Here is a 19,569-nt window from a genome sequence, read left to right as displayed (position 1 = left end):
ATAATAAAATGTCTATATATAGATGATAGATCGATAGACAGATAGATAAACATATAGCCAGACAGACAGATAGATAGTAATGGCCTTATTTAATGCAATGTGAGTACTTCAGTTTTTATGCATTTTATTTCTGAACATCAAAGTGCATAACAATTCCAGAGTCTTTCTTACTAGCAAAATAATTTTAAACGGTGTAAAAGTATAAAAACCGACAACTTTTTCCAAGTGTATCAAAAACATTAAAAACAAATTAAAAGATGAAAAAACTCCTATTATTTAAACTTCAAGTCATGCTAACTGGATGGCTAACAAGGCAAAACTGCTCTGCTACATCAATGCAACATTTCTACTAAACAGAAAAACTAACTCTGACAGCAGAGTAACTAGTGCAGTCCAAAATGAGAGGGCTCAAACTCTCAAACTCTAGCATTAGTGTTGTGTCAGCATTATAATCCGTGTACAGTCCACAGTAAGAGCTCATTATGAGCAGCGGTGAAGAGCTGAGATCCAGACCAGCTGAAGCTGCACACGTGAACCGAGTCACTGTGAGATGTGAAATCCTGAAAACGCCCGCTGGACGAATGAATCAGCTTCAGGACGCGCTCTGAAACACAAAGCATGACTATATAACTCACAAACACATTACTTTCATGTTTTCAAGTAAAACGGCACACTAACGATTTGATCCAACAGCAATCAGTCTTCCAGTCGAGCAGAGACCGAGACACAGCGCCCAATCGGCCAGAGAGATCGTCCTCAAAACCTATGAAACAAAAATACACACAGAACCAATAACATTAATTGGCCAATAAAAGTGTGTGGAGAAAAAAAAATGGGTATACAGTCATGGGTATAAAGTGTTTGAGTACCTGTTTTTTGTAAAGGCAGTAAAAGATGATCTCTTTTTCCACAGCGTAGCCGGTATAAACCACGGTTCCTCTCTCACTGGGGCTGAACGCAGCCAAACTGGGCGGTAATGCCAGTGCATCCTGATTAAAAAGACCAAAAAACAGTTTTCAACTACAATAAACGCATGAATAATCAGAGTAGCTTGATGAGACAGAAGTGTAAATAATATACAATAATATATGCCTTTGGTGTGAGAGACCCGGGTTCGAATCCACTGTGAGACACCAATGTGTCCCTGAGCAAGACACTTAACCCCTAGTTGCTCCAGAGGCGTGCGACCTCTGACATATATAGCAATTGTAAGTCGCTTTGGATAAAAGCGTCAGCTAAATGAATAAATGTAAATGTATATTTATTGGCCTAATACTCATGAATATTAATCACCTCTGGTGGGCTGGGTGCTGGAAACGTCAGCCAATCAAGCAGTTCGCATTTATCCTTCGTCCAATCAGCAGCCCAGATGCTGACACGCCTGTCTGCGCTTACAGCCAACCAGAGCTCGTTTCCCTCCAGTCCAAACTCCTTATACTAAAAGACATTTATATCAGCGCACACATTAAATCACTGCAGTAGTGCTACACGGTTTCGTTTTTTTTGTATGTAGAATTGCAAGTTTTTTGATTGAAATTTAAAATGCGATTTAAAATGCAATAAAAATATGCTGCAGGTTTGCTGGGCTTGTTTGTAGGGCTGCACAAATATTAATAAAAAATGATTATATATCAATATAACTTTATTAATTATTATGATTAACAATAATAACAAAAACTGTATGATTAATATTATTTATTTTGCATATAATTATTACTAAATAAAAAATATTAAACTATATTTTTGGCCAACAAAAAAGGGATTATATATTAAAATGACTATAATTAATAACAATAATAAATTATTATTATTGCTATTATGATGAAATAATAAAAATATAAAAACAAGAGTATAAAACAAAATAAGAAATTTTAATATTGTAATATTTCTCTGTAAAATAAAAAAACATTTAAGAAAAATGTATATCAATATAATTATAATTATTAATACTATTAATAATAACAATAATAAGTATTTATTATTCATTATAATTATAATCACTATTACTAAATAATAATATTAAACAAAATCAATTTTACTATTTGTAATATTTCACTGTAAAATAAAACAATAGAGTATTTAAAAAAAAATCATTTTATTTTACAGTACATCCACACAATACTAATATTTATGGCTTTGCTAATTTCTTCATGTTAAAATGTGAAACCCTTGTGAGCTGCTTGCATGTAGCTGCTTGACTCTGAAACACGCAGCACACAGCCTTTACGATAACAGCGCTAAGAGCTATATTGTGATCTTTCTTTTATTTCAGCTGCATTACATTGACCCTGTAAGTATTTGGACACTTAAGTCACTGACAAGACAAAATATGTCATTGAGTATCTGTATCTTTTTCCTTCACTAAATTTCCTATTTTCTTCTTCATATTTAAGATCTGTCTTTGGATCAAATTCATTTTTAAGCGTGACTTCAGTCTCCAAATATCATGCACAATGTCGAGTCATTGCAAAACAGAAATCCACAAAAACAAACACACAAGCACAAACCTGTTTGCTTGTGCACTGCACTGTAGTTATGGGCGCCCCCTTGTGGTCATGGATGGTGCGTACAGTGACTCCAGTGATGGGACTGCTGACAGTAACGAGACCATCACGACCACCAGACAACAGCACATGACCTACACATACACACACACATGCATATAGTGAACACAAACACACAAACGCTCACATAGACACAAAGCACTCACACACACTCACCGTAGTGCGAGTACTGCAGCGCACACACAGACACAGGCTGAGGTTGTAGTTTCAGCTCCATCTCGGCCGACTCCAGACTGAAGATCCTCACAGTCCCGTCACTGTAGCCGCCCGCAACACACACACGCTCGCTGGGCTCATACACACCCCTCGGAGGAGACCAACAAACACACTCACAGCTCTGCAATACAGAGACACATACAGAGACACAATTAATCAATTAACTGCAGTGGAAGATGAATTTGATATTTAGAGTTTGACTGGCGACCAGAAAAAGATTAGCCATGATTCCATTAGCCAAGTTACACTACCAATTAAAAGCCTTACACTCACCAAGGTTGCATTTATTTGATCAAAAATACAGTAAAAACAGTAATATTGTGAAATATTATCATCATTTCAAATAACTGTTTTCTACGTCAATATATTGTAAATTGTAATTTATTCCTATGATCAAAGCTGTATTTTCAGCATCATTACTCCAGTCTTCAGTGTCACATGATCCTTCAGAAATCATTCTAATATGCTGATTTGCAGCTTAAGAAACGTCTTATTATCAATGTTGAAAACAGCACTGATTTGAAATAGAAATCTTTTGTAACATTATGAATGACTTTACTGTCACTTTTGATCAGTTTAATGAATACTTGCCGAATAAAAGTATAAATTTCATAAAAAACATTTCACTGCTGGTTATACTCTGTATAATTGTGTATGTGACAAATAAAACTCTTGAATCTTGAAAAAAAAATAATAACTCCAAAGTTTGCATTAAAATGTTTAAAGGTGCCATAGAATGCATTGATACAGTATTTTAAATTGTTCTCTGATATCTACACAGAAGGTATGTGGCTTAGGTAAGGGCAAAAAATCTCCAGAAACGATTTTACATGTCCATTTACAACCCTAGGATTTCTGCCTAGAATGAAACGGTCTGTTATTGGCTTATTTGGCAGGGTCATGAATAATAATGAGCTCTGCTCTGATTGGCTGTTTCACAGTACGGCTCATCAGCAAGAAGGAAGCACAGGGAGGAAAATATATATTTAAATACTTTCTTTCGCAGTTATATCGTCGGGTAATTATACTGTATATAAAACGCGGGCATCAGGGAGCCGTTATTAATATGCGAGGCATTGAAACTGCTTTTGAACGATCCATCGATCGCGTTATAGTTTAACTTTCAAGAGACGCGATCACACAAACTATGTTTACATTATGGAGCAACAGTACTTACCACACATTTCACAAGATCAGATGCTTGTCAGTGGTGCTCAGGATCTGTAAGTCATTCGCCATCATCCTCATCTCTCCTTACTGAGAGTGAAATCGTATGTACTGTAACAGGCTACCGCTAGCAAGGAGCTAACCATGTCCCTTTAGTGGCTCGCGTTATTTGCTTCCTGTGCCTTTCTGAATACAGACACCAACCCATCCCTGCACTTCACACCCCCTGCACGGCCTGGAACATAACATTTATTGTGTTATTTTCGCTGTTGTCCGCGCTTGTTTATTTACAATACCTGCAGAGCTTCTGATGGATCGGCCGGCTTAGAACAAGGACGGGTTTATGCAAATGTTGGGGGCGTAGTGATCCCGACTGTTGCGTCACAGTCGGTGTTATGTTCTGATTCGCCTGTTTTTCAGTGGTCTTTTTTAATCACGAGATTTACATATGAAGGAGGAAACTATGGTGTTTGAGGCTCACTGTATGTCATTTCCATGTACAGAGCTGTTATTATTTAAATATGCCAGGGTAAAGACAGTTTTTCATTCTATGGCACCTTTAATGGCTCTATCGCATTAAAACAATGCTGGATAAAAAATGTGAATAAAATGTCCAAAATTATAATAACTATTAAATAAATTGCTGAAGTTAAAAAAACAAACAAAAAAAAAAACCTTGAGGTGGACACATTTATTATTTGGCAAGAAGTCATGCACATGAACAAGGATGAAAACACTTTTAGCCATTAAAAGAGTCATGTGACTGAATATTGTGCTCAGATGGTTGGCTACTAGGACGACACACAGTCATTGATTGAGCAAACATGAAATTTGTCAGTGCATTTTGTAATTTAATACATTTAATAAAAAAGCTCCGGTGGCTAGAGCATCCGCTTCTGTTCATCTGTGTGTTTATGCTCACCTGGTTCAGCACCTGAAACTGCACCAGCAGCTCGTGGCTCTGCAGCGCCCAAACTCTCACACTGCCGTCCTGCCCACAGGTGGCAAAATGCTGCTCATCTGGACTGCAAACCACACCGTTCACCTACAATGAGAACACAAACTTCAGCATTTTGGGCAGAAGTTGTGTTGCTTTATGAACCAATACAATCAATTTCACATCTGTTGATAAAAGCTTAAGCGTTTCAGTGTCGTACCTTGCTGTTATGGCCGCTGATCAGCCGTATACTGGTGCTGTCGGCCCAGTTGATGTACCACAGGGTTCCAGCTGTCGTACCCACAATCCCCATGTCCATGACATCATCAAACACTGCACTGACCACGGTCCCATCCAACAGCAGCTCTTGTTCCAGCTGCACCTGAGCGCTTCAAGAGTCAAAACAAGTGATGCTCTTTTAATTGTTTTTCCCAAAATGAAAGATAAGGAAATTAATTTGGTAATTCGGACAAAATATGGACAGCATGTCACCATGCAAGCCTGTTTCCACCTCGTTCAAAAATTAACTTTGTATTTCTCATAATTACAACTTTATATTTCACAATGTGACCATCTCTCACAACTTTGACTTGATTTCTATTCATTTTTTATTTATTTTCACGCAATTGCAACTTTATTTTCTACAATGTCAATTTACATCTCAGTTTAACCTTTATTTTACTACTTTTTTACATTTTTTACTCTTGAGGTGGAAATGTGTTCAGATGTCTTTTACACCGATTTTATGTTTATTCAGATGCTTTAAATTGAAAGTGACAGTACAGACATTTATAATGTTACAAAATATTTCAATTTCAAATATTCTATATTCTACATTCTATTCAACAAAGAATCCTAAAAAATGTAAAAAAAAGTTAAGCAGCACATCTGCTTTCTACATTGATAATAATCAGAAATATTTCCTGAGCAGCAAATCAGCATATTATTATGATTTCTGAAGGATCATGTGACACTGAAGACTGGAGTAATGATGCTGAAAATACAGCTTTGATCACAGGAATAAATTACATTTTTAAATATATTCAAATAGAAAACAGAATTTTGATATTATTTCACAATATCTCTGATTTTGCTGTATATTTGATTAAATAAATGCAGTCTTGGTGAACATATGAGACTTCTTTAAAAAACACTTAAAACATCTTACCAACCCCAAGCTTTTGACAAGCACTATATAAAAAATATTCTACATGTTTGCACATAGTTTAACTTTTTTTGGGCCTTTAAACATTCTTGAAGCAGATAGAGTGAACGGAAGCATGCTTACCCATCATCCTGTGTTCTGCGGCTCTTGTTATTTGCATTACTGAGATTCTGGACCGAAGCTACAGACCACAGTCTCAATTTTTTGGTGTTACTGCCTGTGACCAGCTTATTCTCACGGCAAACTAACACACCTACACAAATGCAAGAAAACAAAAAAACAGCTGGTAATTCTGTTTCCCTGCAACCAAAATCACAAATGTGCTCAAAAAAGCAAAAACCCAAACACACCTATCTCTCCTCCATCTGCTTCCCAGGTCACAAAGCAGCGCTGTGTGTTACAGTCCCACACACACACGTGGCCGCTGTTTGTGCCCGTGTACAGGATCCGGCGAGTGCTATAGCACAGTGATGTCACTTCCGCCTGCCCGACCGCATCAGGTAAGCTCACTTTCTGCACCTGCAGGAGAAGGAAAAGCTTATTTTGGCTTATGTGCAGCAGTGAATGTATACTTGATTTTCTTTCATACGGTGTCTGTATGTACCTGAAGTTCAGTGCTGTTATCCTGTGTTTGTATTCGAGTAAACACAACAGCACTGCTGCCGATGAGTGTCAGCTCATTAGCAGTGAATGGACAGAAAGAGGCATCATGCAGCGGGATGGATATCTGAACGGTACAGAGCAGCTCAAACGATCGTGTGCTCCACAGCGCCACCACCGGCTCTGAAAAATCACCTAGAAGCATAATATACTGCATCATTACAAGTTATTCATTATAAAAGATACAAAATGTACAATCTATATCTGTATTAAAGAAAATCATTACTTGAGGTGATTTTCATGGAATGCCTTGAAATGAATAACAGTTATACCATAATAATAATAATTATAATAACATTATATATATATTATTAAATTGAAAAAATATAGCTCTAAATTTTTTGTTTTATTTAAACATTTTTTTGACATGGTTGTCTTTCTAAAAAAAATAATGGATGCAAAGATATAATATAATGGATGAAAAAATATAATGCAAAGCATGAAACACTGACCCACTGAGAGCAGGTACATGTCATCCCTGGAAAAAGTTAGGCTCTGCACCGACCCCTTGTGGTAGGACAGGCGGTTTCTACAGGAGCCATCTGAAGCATTCCATATGCAGATGAGGCTGCTGTGAGAAGCTCCGCCCCCTGACGCAGACGCAACCATCTACCAGGCAAATCAGACAGAGGTTTCATTCAAAGGAGGCACCGAATTTCTGCTAACAGTCATTAGTAAAGTATTACTAACTAGTGGAAACACATGAAGATTGTGTGATTTATATAAAGTATTTGCAGTATTTACTAAATCATGCATGTGAGCAGTACCTGGGCATCATGGGTGACGGCGAGCGTTGAGATCTCCTCTCTGTGGCCAAACCACTGTTTCTGTGAGCCTGTGTGAAGATCCTCAACGACGACAACGCACCCACATGTGTACACAAATAAACCTGCACACAAACACACACAAGATGTAGCTACCAAACAAGTGTGTACAAATGCCAGGGTCGGAAATTATCAGTGGCTTGAGGCAAAAATCAACCAAAATGGCAGTTAAAGTATATTAATGCTGCCTTCACATGCTATCGGAATTATCGTAAATACGAGCTTCCTAGTGGGAAACTGGACGTGAACGGCCTCTCAAGTCGTATTTACTACTGGGAAATTCGGAAACAATCTTGATAATAATCTTAACTTTGAACATGGTGGAGGGGACAACCATTGCTGCTGTCAATACTGTTCTCACAACAACTACATTCGTTTGTCTAGTCGCTAAAATAGTGTATTTATAGGCTAGATATGAACGATCATTCGAAGCATATTGTATGTTTTATAAGCAGTGAAATAAACATGTATTTGACTGAAATTTCAGAATTGTCAGCAAACTGCATGTATAGCGCAGTGAATGTTTATATGATTGTCAACTAATGGGATGCTACTTTTTATTCTTTCCGACATTAAAGCACTTGAATATGACAAGCTCATAATCACGACTTCATAAGTGGGAAATAGGAAATTTCCGATAGCACGTGAAGGCAGCATTAGAGTAGCATTAAATTCGATCTGCTCAAGTTGCAAAGATTTTTTTTTTTATAAGAGCCAACTAGAGGGATATTTTATGTGATGGACATCATAAAAGAGTTTATACTTGGTTAGTATTTACCTGTGTCTGGATTCCAGACCATATTGTTACGCCCATTGCCATTATAGCCAATCACAGCCTTGAGACTTAGCCCCGCCTGTCCTGAGGGCGGAGCTACTGTGGTCTAAATACAAAATAATTGTTGAGGAAAAAAGTGGTTCAAAAAGACACATTATACAAGTGTTTTAAATACTTTAAATATTCATAAAACACAATTCACTTTGAGATTAACATATTAATGAATAATTGATAAAAAATATATACCTGGTCTAACATAGAAGTCTTAAAACGTGGAGTGAAGTGTTTATAACAGTCTGGACGGACTGCTGTGTGACTGTCTTGTATATTCTCTGTCCTTGATTGGTTAGCTGGGAGCGTGGGCGTGTCCTCGTCCTTCACCCACTCTGTCACTCTGAGGAAGGAGGTGTGTTTGGGAGGAGGGGAGTGGGTGTGGCCTGTCGTGGGACTGAGCTGTAGTTCAGCAGTGGAATCGCATAGGAAACCTATAGAAGTAAAGCATTTGGGATGTAATAGTGACTCATTAATGAGGACAAATGCTCATGAACACATACCTTCACTGTCCTTCAGAGCACTGGAAAGAAAATTCATGACGGGCGGTGAGGAGGGCTGAAACAATGCTTTTCGTGGACTCTCACTAGACAGCTCGGCTCCATTTAGCTCCACCCAACTGTGAGCTGAACAAAACGAACTAATGAAGAGTCATCATACATTTAAACCAACCCTAACTAAATATATATATATATATATATATATATATATATATATATATATATATATATATATATATATATATATATATATATATATATATATATATATATATATATATATACATACACACACACACACACACACACACACACAGAGTACACCTATGCAGACAAATTTTTTTAAATTATAATCGGCATAATTTAAAAGCAGTACAATGAATACTACCATAAAAAGAAAAAATCTATTTACATATATCTTTTTTTGCATTACATTAGTGAAAAATAAAAATGTTTAATTTTAATAATGCTAATTTAAATTTGAAGGTCATAAAACAGACATTTTCTTTATGGAAACATTTTATTCAAGGGCATTTGATTTTGTTTGATTTGTGAGATTGACCTAAGCATTCTTTAACAAAGACAAAATTAATATTTATCTTAACATACCTGATTTATGAAGGGAGACTTCTATATCTGTAGACCTGCTAGGAATAGAGAAAGAGTTAACAAATAAAAAATCCTAGTTACTTCTAACAAATAACTAGAGATGAGATCAAAACAATACTTTGATTAGTACCATGTACAGTATAATGGAAAACATGATAGAGGTCTTACTTGCAGTGTGCAGCTTCCTTTGGAGGTGCCAGGAAGTCCCAGAAGAAGAGGGCGTCACCCACAGTGACCACACCCATCTGATCAGGTGTGAACCTCACCTGCCTGATGGGCTCTGAGTGACCAATGAACACCTGAAGGGGAAACAGACACATTCTTGATCTCATTCATCATCTGAACATCATCAAGCCCAGCATTCAAGAAAACATACCTGTGAATTGATGTCCAGGTGCATGTCATAGTCCCACACCTTCAGAGAGTTCTGACCGGCCGTCAGCAAATAACAGCCATCTTCACTGACCGCCAGAGACACACACTGATGCTTATGCACCTCAGATACCTGTAAGTACATGAAAATTGATTCTGAAATCTGATACTTAATGTTCTCAGAAAGAGTTTTCCCTTCAGTCTTTCACCTGTCTGAGCAGTTGTCCTGTATGTGTGTCAATCCAGAGGATCTTATTGGCGGATGTGGTGACGAGCAGGTGTGACAGTGATGAGGGTGAGAAACAAACATTCAGGGCGGAGTCCAGCGTTGTGCTCTCAACATCCAGAATACTCACATCAACCCGGAGTAACTGTGACACACACAAGTAAACACTATTTAACACATACATTACGTCATAATTTGTTTTGTTATTGTTAACTTAAACTATTACAAATCATTTAAAAAATCTGAATAGAGCTGAAATAAACTACAAATACACATAATAAAATATAAATATTCCATGAAAAAACATCGCCTTGGCAATTAATGCAAATAAAGCTTAAGTTGTTAAAAAAAATGCTAAAACTAAAAGTGAAATAAAAATTAATTAAAGCTACTGATATATTTCAATTGATATTTATATAGGACAATATACACATTTAATATACTAATAGACATTAAAAAAAAAAACTAATAAAAATGACAAAAGCAAATAGCAAAATGATCAAAACTTAAACTAAAGTGAAAATGAAAATTAGACACGTTGCCTTGGCAAGTAAAAAAAAAAAACTGAAAAAATAAATGAAAGTTAAATAATAATAATACTAGATAATTAATAAAACTTAAAAGTAAAATTAAAATGAACTGAAAATATAAAAATAATATAATAGTATAGAAATAACACTGGTCATAAATCACTGTTTAAAACAATAAACTGAACTTGAAATTAGTACATTTCAATAATACATATTTCAATAATAAATATGAAAAATAAATTGAGCTTGAATTTAAAATTAAGTAAAAAAAGGTGAGATTTTGACCCAGATTCAGTGCAAAAAATAATGATGGGAAATTTGGCTTTCGTTCTTTTATGGGAAAGTGGTAAGTAGACAGGAAAGAAACAGTGTGAGAGACAATGGGATCAGGTCATGTGATGCTAATGCTCTTACATGTCCCAAGCATGTGCACAAGTCCACTGCGCCACAGCTCTGACAAAACATTATGGTTTTGATGTACCTCATTAAGTGACTGTGCCTCCATGATCGTGACGATGTATTCGGTCGGACCGACTATCGCTAGACAGCGGCTGTCAGAGCTCACTGCCAAAGTATCTGGGCCACGATTCACACTCCATGCAACCACATTACCTTAGAAAAAATAACAAGAATTCAGAATGCTGTATCTACACAGATATTTCAGTTCTCTTGAAAAGCTTGTCTAACAATTTGTTCATCTGAATGTGCTTTGAAGAGGAACTGACATCAAACGTGTAATTTATATTGTGCTGTAAGAGCGACTGTTTACTCACTCAGAACACGGACCACATTATGGTCATGTTGAGAAGAGTTATAAAGTACCAAGTGTCCAAGAGCACCAGCACTAAACAGACACTGGCCATCAGGAGAATAGATCACACACGCAACTGATCCACAGTGCTGCCTGCACACACACACACATTATATCAATATATCAAAAATATAAACAATGTATGTGTATTTTATGCAGTTAAAATAATAATGTTACTAAAACGTGTTGGTTTGTCAGAACAAATGAGTGTTTGAGAGTGTGTACGTACCTGTGCTGGGCAATTAGGCTTGATGTTTGGATATCAAACACTCTGACAGTTCCAGAGCTTGAGCCACAGGCGAAGAGAGGCATGCTGGGATGGAACGCAACTGAACAGGGACTTTCATCGTCATCAGAAACAAAATCATAGAGCTACAAGACAAATAAGAGATTGCTTTAATGTAACATCAGTCCATGTCTGGCGTCTATGTGCAGCCACCAGCATGTAAAAGCATACATTTGTGTGTCTGTGCAAGAAAACATTCCCATAACTGACCTGTTGCATGGTGTCCATGTCCCACACCCGTACAGTGCTGTCTCTGGACACTGTGGTCACCCGCCGTCTAATGCTGTCCACACTAAAGCCCAAAACATTCGCTGTGTGTGACCTCATGAGTGTATGGTAACCACGGCTACTGACATCCAGATACCCAAGATTCCCTGTGGTGGTGACAGCTAGAACTTTCGAGCCATCCGAGGACACACACACCAAACTGACTGGCCCCTCGTGCTCTACAAACACACCAAAACCTCAGTGATTCATAGAGTTAGTTTTCAGCAAGATAACTGATTGTGAGAGTGATTGACAGGAGAGTACCGACCTGCCTCTAAGAAAACAGATGAGAAGTCAAGAGGCCACAGACGCATGAATCCGTCCTCTGAACCAGTTACGCAGAATTCATCACACACACTGATGCTGTTCACTGCAATACCAGCACCTGAAAATGTATTTATAATACAGTCAATATTAAATAAATATATATATTTTTACTATAGTTCTCAATTATAATTAAAAAGTGCTTATAGAGAAGAAATAATAATAAAGACAATGACAATTTAACAATTTTTTATTTTCATTTAAATGTTTTATATTTTTAATGATCTTTTAAGGCAAGGCAAGTTTATTTATATAGCACACTTCATACACAGTGGTAATTCAAAGTGTTTTACATAAAAGGAAGTGAAATAGTCATTAAAATAATAATAATCACAACAATAAAAGAATTTAAAACAGTTAAAGAAAAACATTAAAAAAAAAAAAATATATATATATATATATATATATGAAACAGAATATTGCTATTATTATTATTGTGTTGCAGTCTTCCAGTAGTATGTGTTTAGAAGCTGATATTTTAAACATGTTGAGCATCAATAATTAATTTCACCATGCAAATTACATCTTTATTTTTAAATTCATTTAAATTAATTTATACTTTGCTGCAGCCTTCCACTGGCCTAGCTGTGTTTAGTAGCTGATATTTTTAATAATTAATAAAACAATATTTTTTAATAATTAATGAAAATCATTAATTCCACCATGTAAGTTACATTTTTATTTTATTTTATTTTATTCACACTGTTGCAGAAAAACTGAGATTCGGATTGAAATTGATTCAAATCGAAAAGTGTCTAAAGACCCGAGTCTTTAGAAAAGCATTATTATTATTGTTATTGCTGCTCACAAAGCACAAATTCTTACCTGTGCTAAAGGTCTGTTTCTCCCTTTGGTGGGCATGGGTCTCTTGAGTTGGGAGGAGCCTCCTGATGTTTTTTATCGCCACAGCAACATAATCAATCTCCAGGACGTGACCACTCTTACTGCTGACAAACCTGCTCCAATCACAAAACACCTCAAGATGAGATCAACATCAAATTACATCATTAATTTGAGCAGGTCTGTACACTACAGTAATTTAAGTGGACAGCGTAGAGTTTAATGTGTCTGGTCATTTGTCATGCTGTCACGTGTTTCTGCGTACTCACAGTGTGCGCTCATCCACCGGACGGTCCTGAGTGTGTCCCAGCTCGAAGGCTAGGTCAGTAAACTCTAAATTGTGATACTGTCCCAGATTCACCGGACAAGAGCGTAGAGAACCGCCACGCACACGCCACAGACGTATGTTACCTAAGCCACACGACACCATACTGCACACACAAACACATATTCACTTATAATCTGCCAATATGACTGAGGTTGACAACCCTGTTAATGATATTGATCATACTGTACATGCAATTGCATCAATATAAAATCCCACTCCACATTAAATCTCAAATATGTTCTGAATGGCTGTGATTTTGTAGGACACATAACAATATAATTATGCATGCACACCGTGTTTCATCAAAGAACGCTATCTTAATTGTCTGGATGTCCACATCTGTATGAGCTTTAGCCAAGACTGGAACCACACTTCCTTCCGCCACACGCCGAGTGTTCCAAAGGACCACCGTCTAAACGAGCAAATGAAAAAATTAACACAAACATACACAATATTTTTAAAAAGTACAGTTCCTTATATGCAAAACACTTACAGTTTTGTTGTGGCTGTCTTTCCCTACGCCACACAGCACTCCTCCACTCTGAGAGAAACTGAAACAACAAAAACATCGCCTGAGCTTGAGAAGTCCAGCTGGCATTGCACACAGTGACAGATCTGCAAATCTGTTGTATTTGTGTGTTTGTTGTACCTGAGCAGATTCAGAGCATGTGTGTGTGTAGGAATGATGGTCTGACACACTCCTCCGCTGTAGCTCCAGAGACGAATCAGACTGTTTGCACCCATCTGAGCCGATGCCAACAATGTACAGTTGGTATTTAACGCCAGAGCGGAGACCTAACAAAAAACAGGAACATATCAACACGAAAATCAGTGTCAGCTAAGCTAACTGTAAATTAAAATGTTATGTATGATAAGGTGACGACTGTTATTTTATAAACCATAATTATGTATATATACAATGTCGCTCATAAGTTTGGGATCAGTAAGATTTTTGATGTTTTTTAAAGAAGTTTCTTCTGTTCATTAAGGCTGTATCTATTTGATCAAGAATACAAAAAACAAATTTGAAATATTATTGCAATTTAAAATAACAGTTTTCTATTCTAATATACTTTAAAATGTAATTTATTCCTGTGATCAAAGTTGAGTTTTCAGCATCATTACTCCAGTCTTCAGTGTCAAATCCTTCAGAAATCATTCTAATATGCTGATTTATAATCAATGTTGGAAACCGTTGGGCTCCTTCATATTTTTTGGGAAGTCTCTGATTAATAAAAAGTTCAAAAGAACAGCATTTATATTTAAAAAAATAAATTGTGTGCTACAATATACAATGCTATTCAAAAGTTTGGGGTCAGTACATTTTTTCTTTCTTTTTTTTTAAAAGAAATTAATACTTTTATTCAGGAGGGATGTGTTAAATGAATAAAAAGTCATAGTAAAGACTTATATTGTTAGAAAATATTTCTATTTTGAACAAATGCTGCTCTTTTTAACTTTGCATTCATCAAAGAATCAAAGAAAAAAAATCACATGTTCCAAAAACAATATGAAGCTGCACAACAGTTTCAACACTCATAATAAATCAGCATATTAGAATGATTTCTGAAGGATCATGTGACACTGAAGACTGGAGCAATGATGCTGAAAATTCAGCACTGCGTCACAGAAATAAATTCCATTTTAAAGTTTAAAATAGGAAACCAATATTAGAAATTGCAATAAGATTTCACAATATTACTGTTTTTTTCTGTATTTTTGATCGAATAAATACAGCCTTGATGAGCAAAAGAGACTCCCTTGATCCCAAACTTTTGAGCGGCAGCGTATATATATATATATATATATATATATATATATATATATTTACATTTACAAATATATGTAATTTTATATATATGATAGTATAAATCAAACAATGTCTTTTTTTTTAAAGCAATAAGTCACTTATTGCTTGGTGGTGGATGAGGAGATACCCCCCTTACTATGTAAAGCGCTTTGAGTGCCTAGAAAAGCGCTATATAAATGTAACAAATTATTATTATTATTATTACTTAATAAGCAATAAGTACAGTGACTGTACCATTGTTTATTCCACTTTACATCATGCATTGCAAACCACCACCAAAACTTGGTAAAATGACTGTAATTTTGTAAAACTTTTAGTTAAGTGTGTGTTTGTTAAAAAAGACCTTATCTGTGTGCCCAATGAAGAATCTCTGTTGTCCGGAGGAAACGGTCATGCTGACAATAACGGCGTGACAAGGATACACAACTTCCTCTCCATCAGAACTCCACACAGCCTGAGAAATAACACAACATCAGGTAAAGTAATTAAAATCAAGTATTACATTCTATAATCAGTGCATTAAATGTTGATTTCCAGATGGTCCATTTTTGTACCCCTGATGGTTTGTGTTTGTGAGTGTGTTACTCACACATCTCATTGTAGCTCCTCCGAAGCCAATAATTCTGTTCAGCTTCAGAATGGGGTCAGGATACAACTTCTGAAATATAAACAGAGACCCTCCAAATGACCACAGCACACAAAAAGAGCCTAGTTGTACATATACACACATCTTTATCAGGTAAACCTTGCTTTAACATGCATTTATGCTCTGTTAGTCTGTGTTTATGTGCGGTTAACCTGAGTTTTCTTCACTGGTTGGTCAGAAGACAGAGAGACAGGCCGAGGAGATGCTGCATTGATGACCTAAGAAGAAAGATTTAGATTGATTCTTCCAAATTCTTTATGCTTTTACAAGAGCAAATGTCTTGTTAGGATTTCAACTGAAGAAGCTAATCTTGTATCTACTTTACTTACTGTGATTTCCTCCTCACTGTCTGTCGTGTGGGTATAGACATCATCCTCACAATGAGCGTATACATGTACTCCAGCATCATCTGCACGCACTACTGTGACCTGTTCGTCCGCCTGTGACCTTTGACTCGGTGGCCCCGGGCTCTCTGAGCCTCCAGAGTGTGTATAATTCAACTCAGGCAGACGCTTTGTCTGGTTCGCTGAACGCTGCTTAGTGCGCTACATAGAGAGAAAGAAGAGAAAGAGAGCGAAGAGCCATTAGGGCTTGCAAATGTCAACATTAGTTTCACTGGAATGAAGGTGAATTGAAGATCACACATAAACACTCACTCGTGCAGGTTTGGGGGTGGTGATCTGCTGGATGAGGGAGACCCTGTCTTTGACAGGTTTACTGATCTTTACAGCACGACTCTCTTCTCTTTGAGGACTTTTTTCGGCTGGGACTGTGGAGAGAGCATATGGTTTCATCAGATAAAATACACAGTGCTGTCTGCGACTGTGTATGTTTACATGCTCAAGACTCACTTTTAGTTTCACTGTTGGATCCTTTTTGTATGGAATCAAATGGTAACTTTGTTCCATCTGAGGGAAACCTGTCAAGTTACACACAAGAGGATTTACTGTATGTCTGCAATAAACATTCTGAAACAATGAAATAACATAGGTATGTGAATTACTGACTTTATTTAAATGCACATCAATATTATCTAAATACACATTGTTACAATAATGTAACAATATTCCAATTAGTATTCTGATTTCCACATTTATTATATAGACAATATCCTGATTCCACAAATTCTGGAATATGCTTCTTTTAATCAGAAATTTGTTGCATGTTATTATCTTATTCATAAAATCCACTAAAAGGACCTCAGTCCTTGGTATTCCTTGTCGGGAATTTTTTTTAACTGAAAAGTGTTCACCTATAATGACAGCATCTTGAATCTCCAACAGTGTTATTAAAGGAACAGTTACCCAAAAATGAACATATGAAACTATTCCTTTATGCAAGGTGTTTATTTGACAGAAATGTGTATTCCTAGTTCTCCACAACAGGTTGCACTCACCTAATGTAATCATATAAGTCGTGCCACCTCTGGCCTTTCGGTACAGGGAAACACATTTCTCTGGGCATCGGTGCAGTGCCATCTGGCAACATCACACCAGATTGCCTGAACTCAGAGAATGACAGACCTACGAAAAAAAAGATTATTGTGTAATAATAATAATAATAAAAATTTTAATTTATATAGCACCTTTCTAGAATGCAAAGATGATATACATTTAGCAAGACAGACACAACCACACATGCACAATCAAGATAGAAATGTACCGGGATCAAACAGCAGGTCGCTGGTGATGATGTTTTTAACAGACATATTGGCACAGAGTTTGATGCTCTTTAGGTGACTGTGGGTTCTGTTGAGGTAAACTGAGAGCACATAACGTAGATCCATTGTCAAGCACGTCCACCTCGTGCTCGGCGGCGCTAGGCCCACTAAACCTGAAATACACAAGTTATCAATCAGTAACTACAAGAAATGCTTGCTGCATGTAAAAACATCATAATAAAAAACAGAAAGTGCGAGATACCTTGTTTAGCAGTACAGGCCGTATTCTCATACACTGAACCGTGCACAGCTCCACATAGAAACGGGAACTGCAGCCATGTCGCCGTGGACTTGAACTCTTTGAACATGTTAGAGAATGACACACGGATCACCTGCCCCTCCTGAACAATGAACAAAACAACAAACAGAGATAAATCAAAATAAATATCATCATACGCACATGTGTAGATCAGTATAATTACATCAACCAGGTAAACGGAACAGTGTTTATATTGTTAGTTAAAACTAAAGAAACTAAAATTCATTTTTGGTCATTGAAAAAAGCTGAAAAAAATATATATATATATTAAAACTTAAAACTTAAAAATGAGAGATTTTTCTTTGGCGACTGATTGAAATAAGTTTAAGTTGAGGAACTAAAATGACTAAAACCTTAATAATAAATTAATTAAAACTATGTAGAAAAGTACAACATATAATAAAAATGTCAAATTATAAAAAAAAAATTTAAAATGAAAACTGAAAATATAAAAATATACAAATATTTTTCCAGAATGATAAACAAAGTAACAAAGAGTGATAAATCAAAAGAAACATTATCCAAATACAAGCATATAATCATTATAATAGCAATACTATCAAAGGCCTTATTTTTAAACATAGGACTGTACATGAAAGTCGGTATCAATACATAATTATTCACATAAAACTACACTTCACCTCAGCAGCAATGTCTAGGTGCACAATGAAGTGTTTGTTTGGGCTGGGTCTGAACAACAGGTAAAGGTACTGTCCGGTGAGACCCAGAGACTGGCTGCTGGTTTTGGGCACGAGGATGTAGTTACTGGCCGGTATGGAGCCGCGGATCCGGAACACAGAACATTTCAGGCTCTTATCCTACCAATAAACAATACAGTATAAAATGATAAATATATGAATACAAAAACTGAATGCTAATGAGAATCCTCTGCAGCAGCAGCAACATATTATAGTTTCATAAGAAAGGAACAACCTCCTACCATGTATGCGGTGACGTCTCCCTCTTTGCTGACTTTCTTCCATTCTTCTATCTTCGTGTGTTTGAAGATGTTCACATACGGCTGCTGCCACAGAGCTGATAGACAGATAGAGGTATATCAATCACTGCTGTATGTTTATTTTAGATACACCCCCCTCTGCATGTGTGCTGTACATAGAGAGGGGGTACGTTTAGATAAATCAGTGTAAAAAAATACTAAAAATAAGATTAAACTAAAAAAATATTAATATAAATGAATTGATTAAAATAAATATATAGTACAAAACCCAAACAGTACTAGAGTGAGCAAAAAATATAATAAATTATAAATAATATTAGTTATAAACGTAACATAATATAAAATAAATATTTTCCAAATAATATTTAACACATATTTATAATGTTAATCTCCCCCAGACTAAATTAATTTCAGATGCTTATTACTCATTTAGTGAAGTATTTTAATGGGTAATCTTACCTCTGGATGACATTATTGTTTACTTCACCTGTTGACAGCTAACGGACTATTAGCTCACAAACTACCAGGAATAAACTGACTTCCGTCTCCAACGAATCCAGAAAGATGTTATCCATCACAGCACCTCATTTTGTCGTCGTACTGAGTTTAATTTTGGATTTGGTCGCAGTTATGGGCTTTTTGGAGGTCTGTGAGTTTGTTGTGTTGTTGATGAATCGCTCTTCTGCTCGCGCTGCAGAGACCGCCGCGGCGCGTTCGAACGGCA

At 36.3% G+C, this 19,569-nt stretch overlaps 1 protein-coding gene across 2 annotated transcripts; it reads right to left on the bottom strand.

Moving 5' to 3' along the window:
- Positions 1 to 64: 64 nt before the first annotated feature.
- wdr90 (WD repeat domain 90) lies at positions 65 to 19,561 on the bottom strand. Of its 2 annotated transcripts, none has more exons than XM_079409293.1 (42): positions 19,305 to 19,557; positions 18,828 to 18,922; positions 18,529 to 18,705; positions 17,831 to 17,969; positions 17,571 to 17,741; positions 17,305 to 17,431; positions 16,760 to 16,827; positions 16,565 to 16,677; positions 16,238 to 16,453; positions 16,061 to 16,126; positions 15,852 to 15,920; positions 15,606 to 15,716; positions 14,102 to 14,247; positions 13,946 to 14,003; positions 13,746 to 13,864; positions 13,394 to 13,555; positions 13,110 to 13,240; positions 12,229 to 12,345; positions 11,904 to 12,139; positions 11,637 to 11,779; positions 11,370 to 11,500; positions 11,078 to 11,208; positions 10,050 to 10,211; positions 9,845 to 9,973; positions 9,637 to 9,767; positions 9,469 to 9,503; positions 8,863 to 8,985; positions 8,555 to 8,793; positions 8,312 to 8,414; positions 7,477 to 7,598; positions 7,162 to 7,318; positions 6,654 to 6,844; positions 6,400 to 6,568; positions 6,173 to 6,302; positions 5,105 to 5,273; positions 4,870 to 4,992; positions 2,721 to 2,901; positions 2,508 to 2,638; positions 1,294 to 1,437; positions 870 to 989; positions 679 to 763; positions 65 to 604 (listed from the first exon to the last, which is right to left on the bottom strand). In XM_079409293.1, the coding sequence occupies exons 1-42, from the start codon at positions 19,315 to 19,317 to the stop codon at positions 447 to 449; spliced, it is 5,541 nt and encodes a 1,846-aa protein (XP_079265419.1). In that variant the 5' UTR covers positions 19,318 to 19,557; the 3' UTR covers positions 65 to 446. The 2 variants fall into 2 exon arrangements, with proteins under 2 accessions (XP_079265419.1, XP_079265418.1); XM_079409292.1 differs by having other exon boundaries at positions 72 to 604; positions 9,469 to 9,506; positions 19,305 to 19,561.
- Positions 19,562 to 19,569: the final 8 nt, after the last annotated feature.

The sequence above is a fragment of the Barbus barbus genome (genome assembly GCF_936440315.1).
Source record: "Barbus barbus genome assembly, chromosome: 46".
Classification (NCBI taxonomy): Eukaryota; Metazoa; Chordata; class Actinopteri; order Cypriniformes; family Cyprinidae; genus Barbus; species Barbus barbus.
The sequence above is the reverse complement of the archived record's forward strand: the minus strand, read 5'-3'. Positions and strand labels throughout refer to the sequence as shown.

Coding starts and splice junctions, on each gene's coding strand:
- wdr90 (XM_079409292.1), bottom strand. Junction 11,501..11,636: donor AGCCTAATTGCCCAGCACAG/GTACGTACACAC, acceptor GTGTGTGTGCAG/GCAGCACTGTGGATCAGTTG. Junction 1,438..2,507: donor TGCAGTGCACAAGCAAACAG/GTTTGTGCTTGT, acceptor AATGTCTTTTAG/TATAAGGAGTTTGGACTGGA.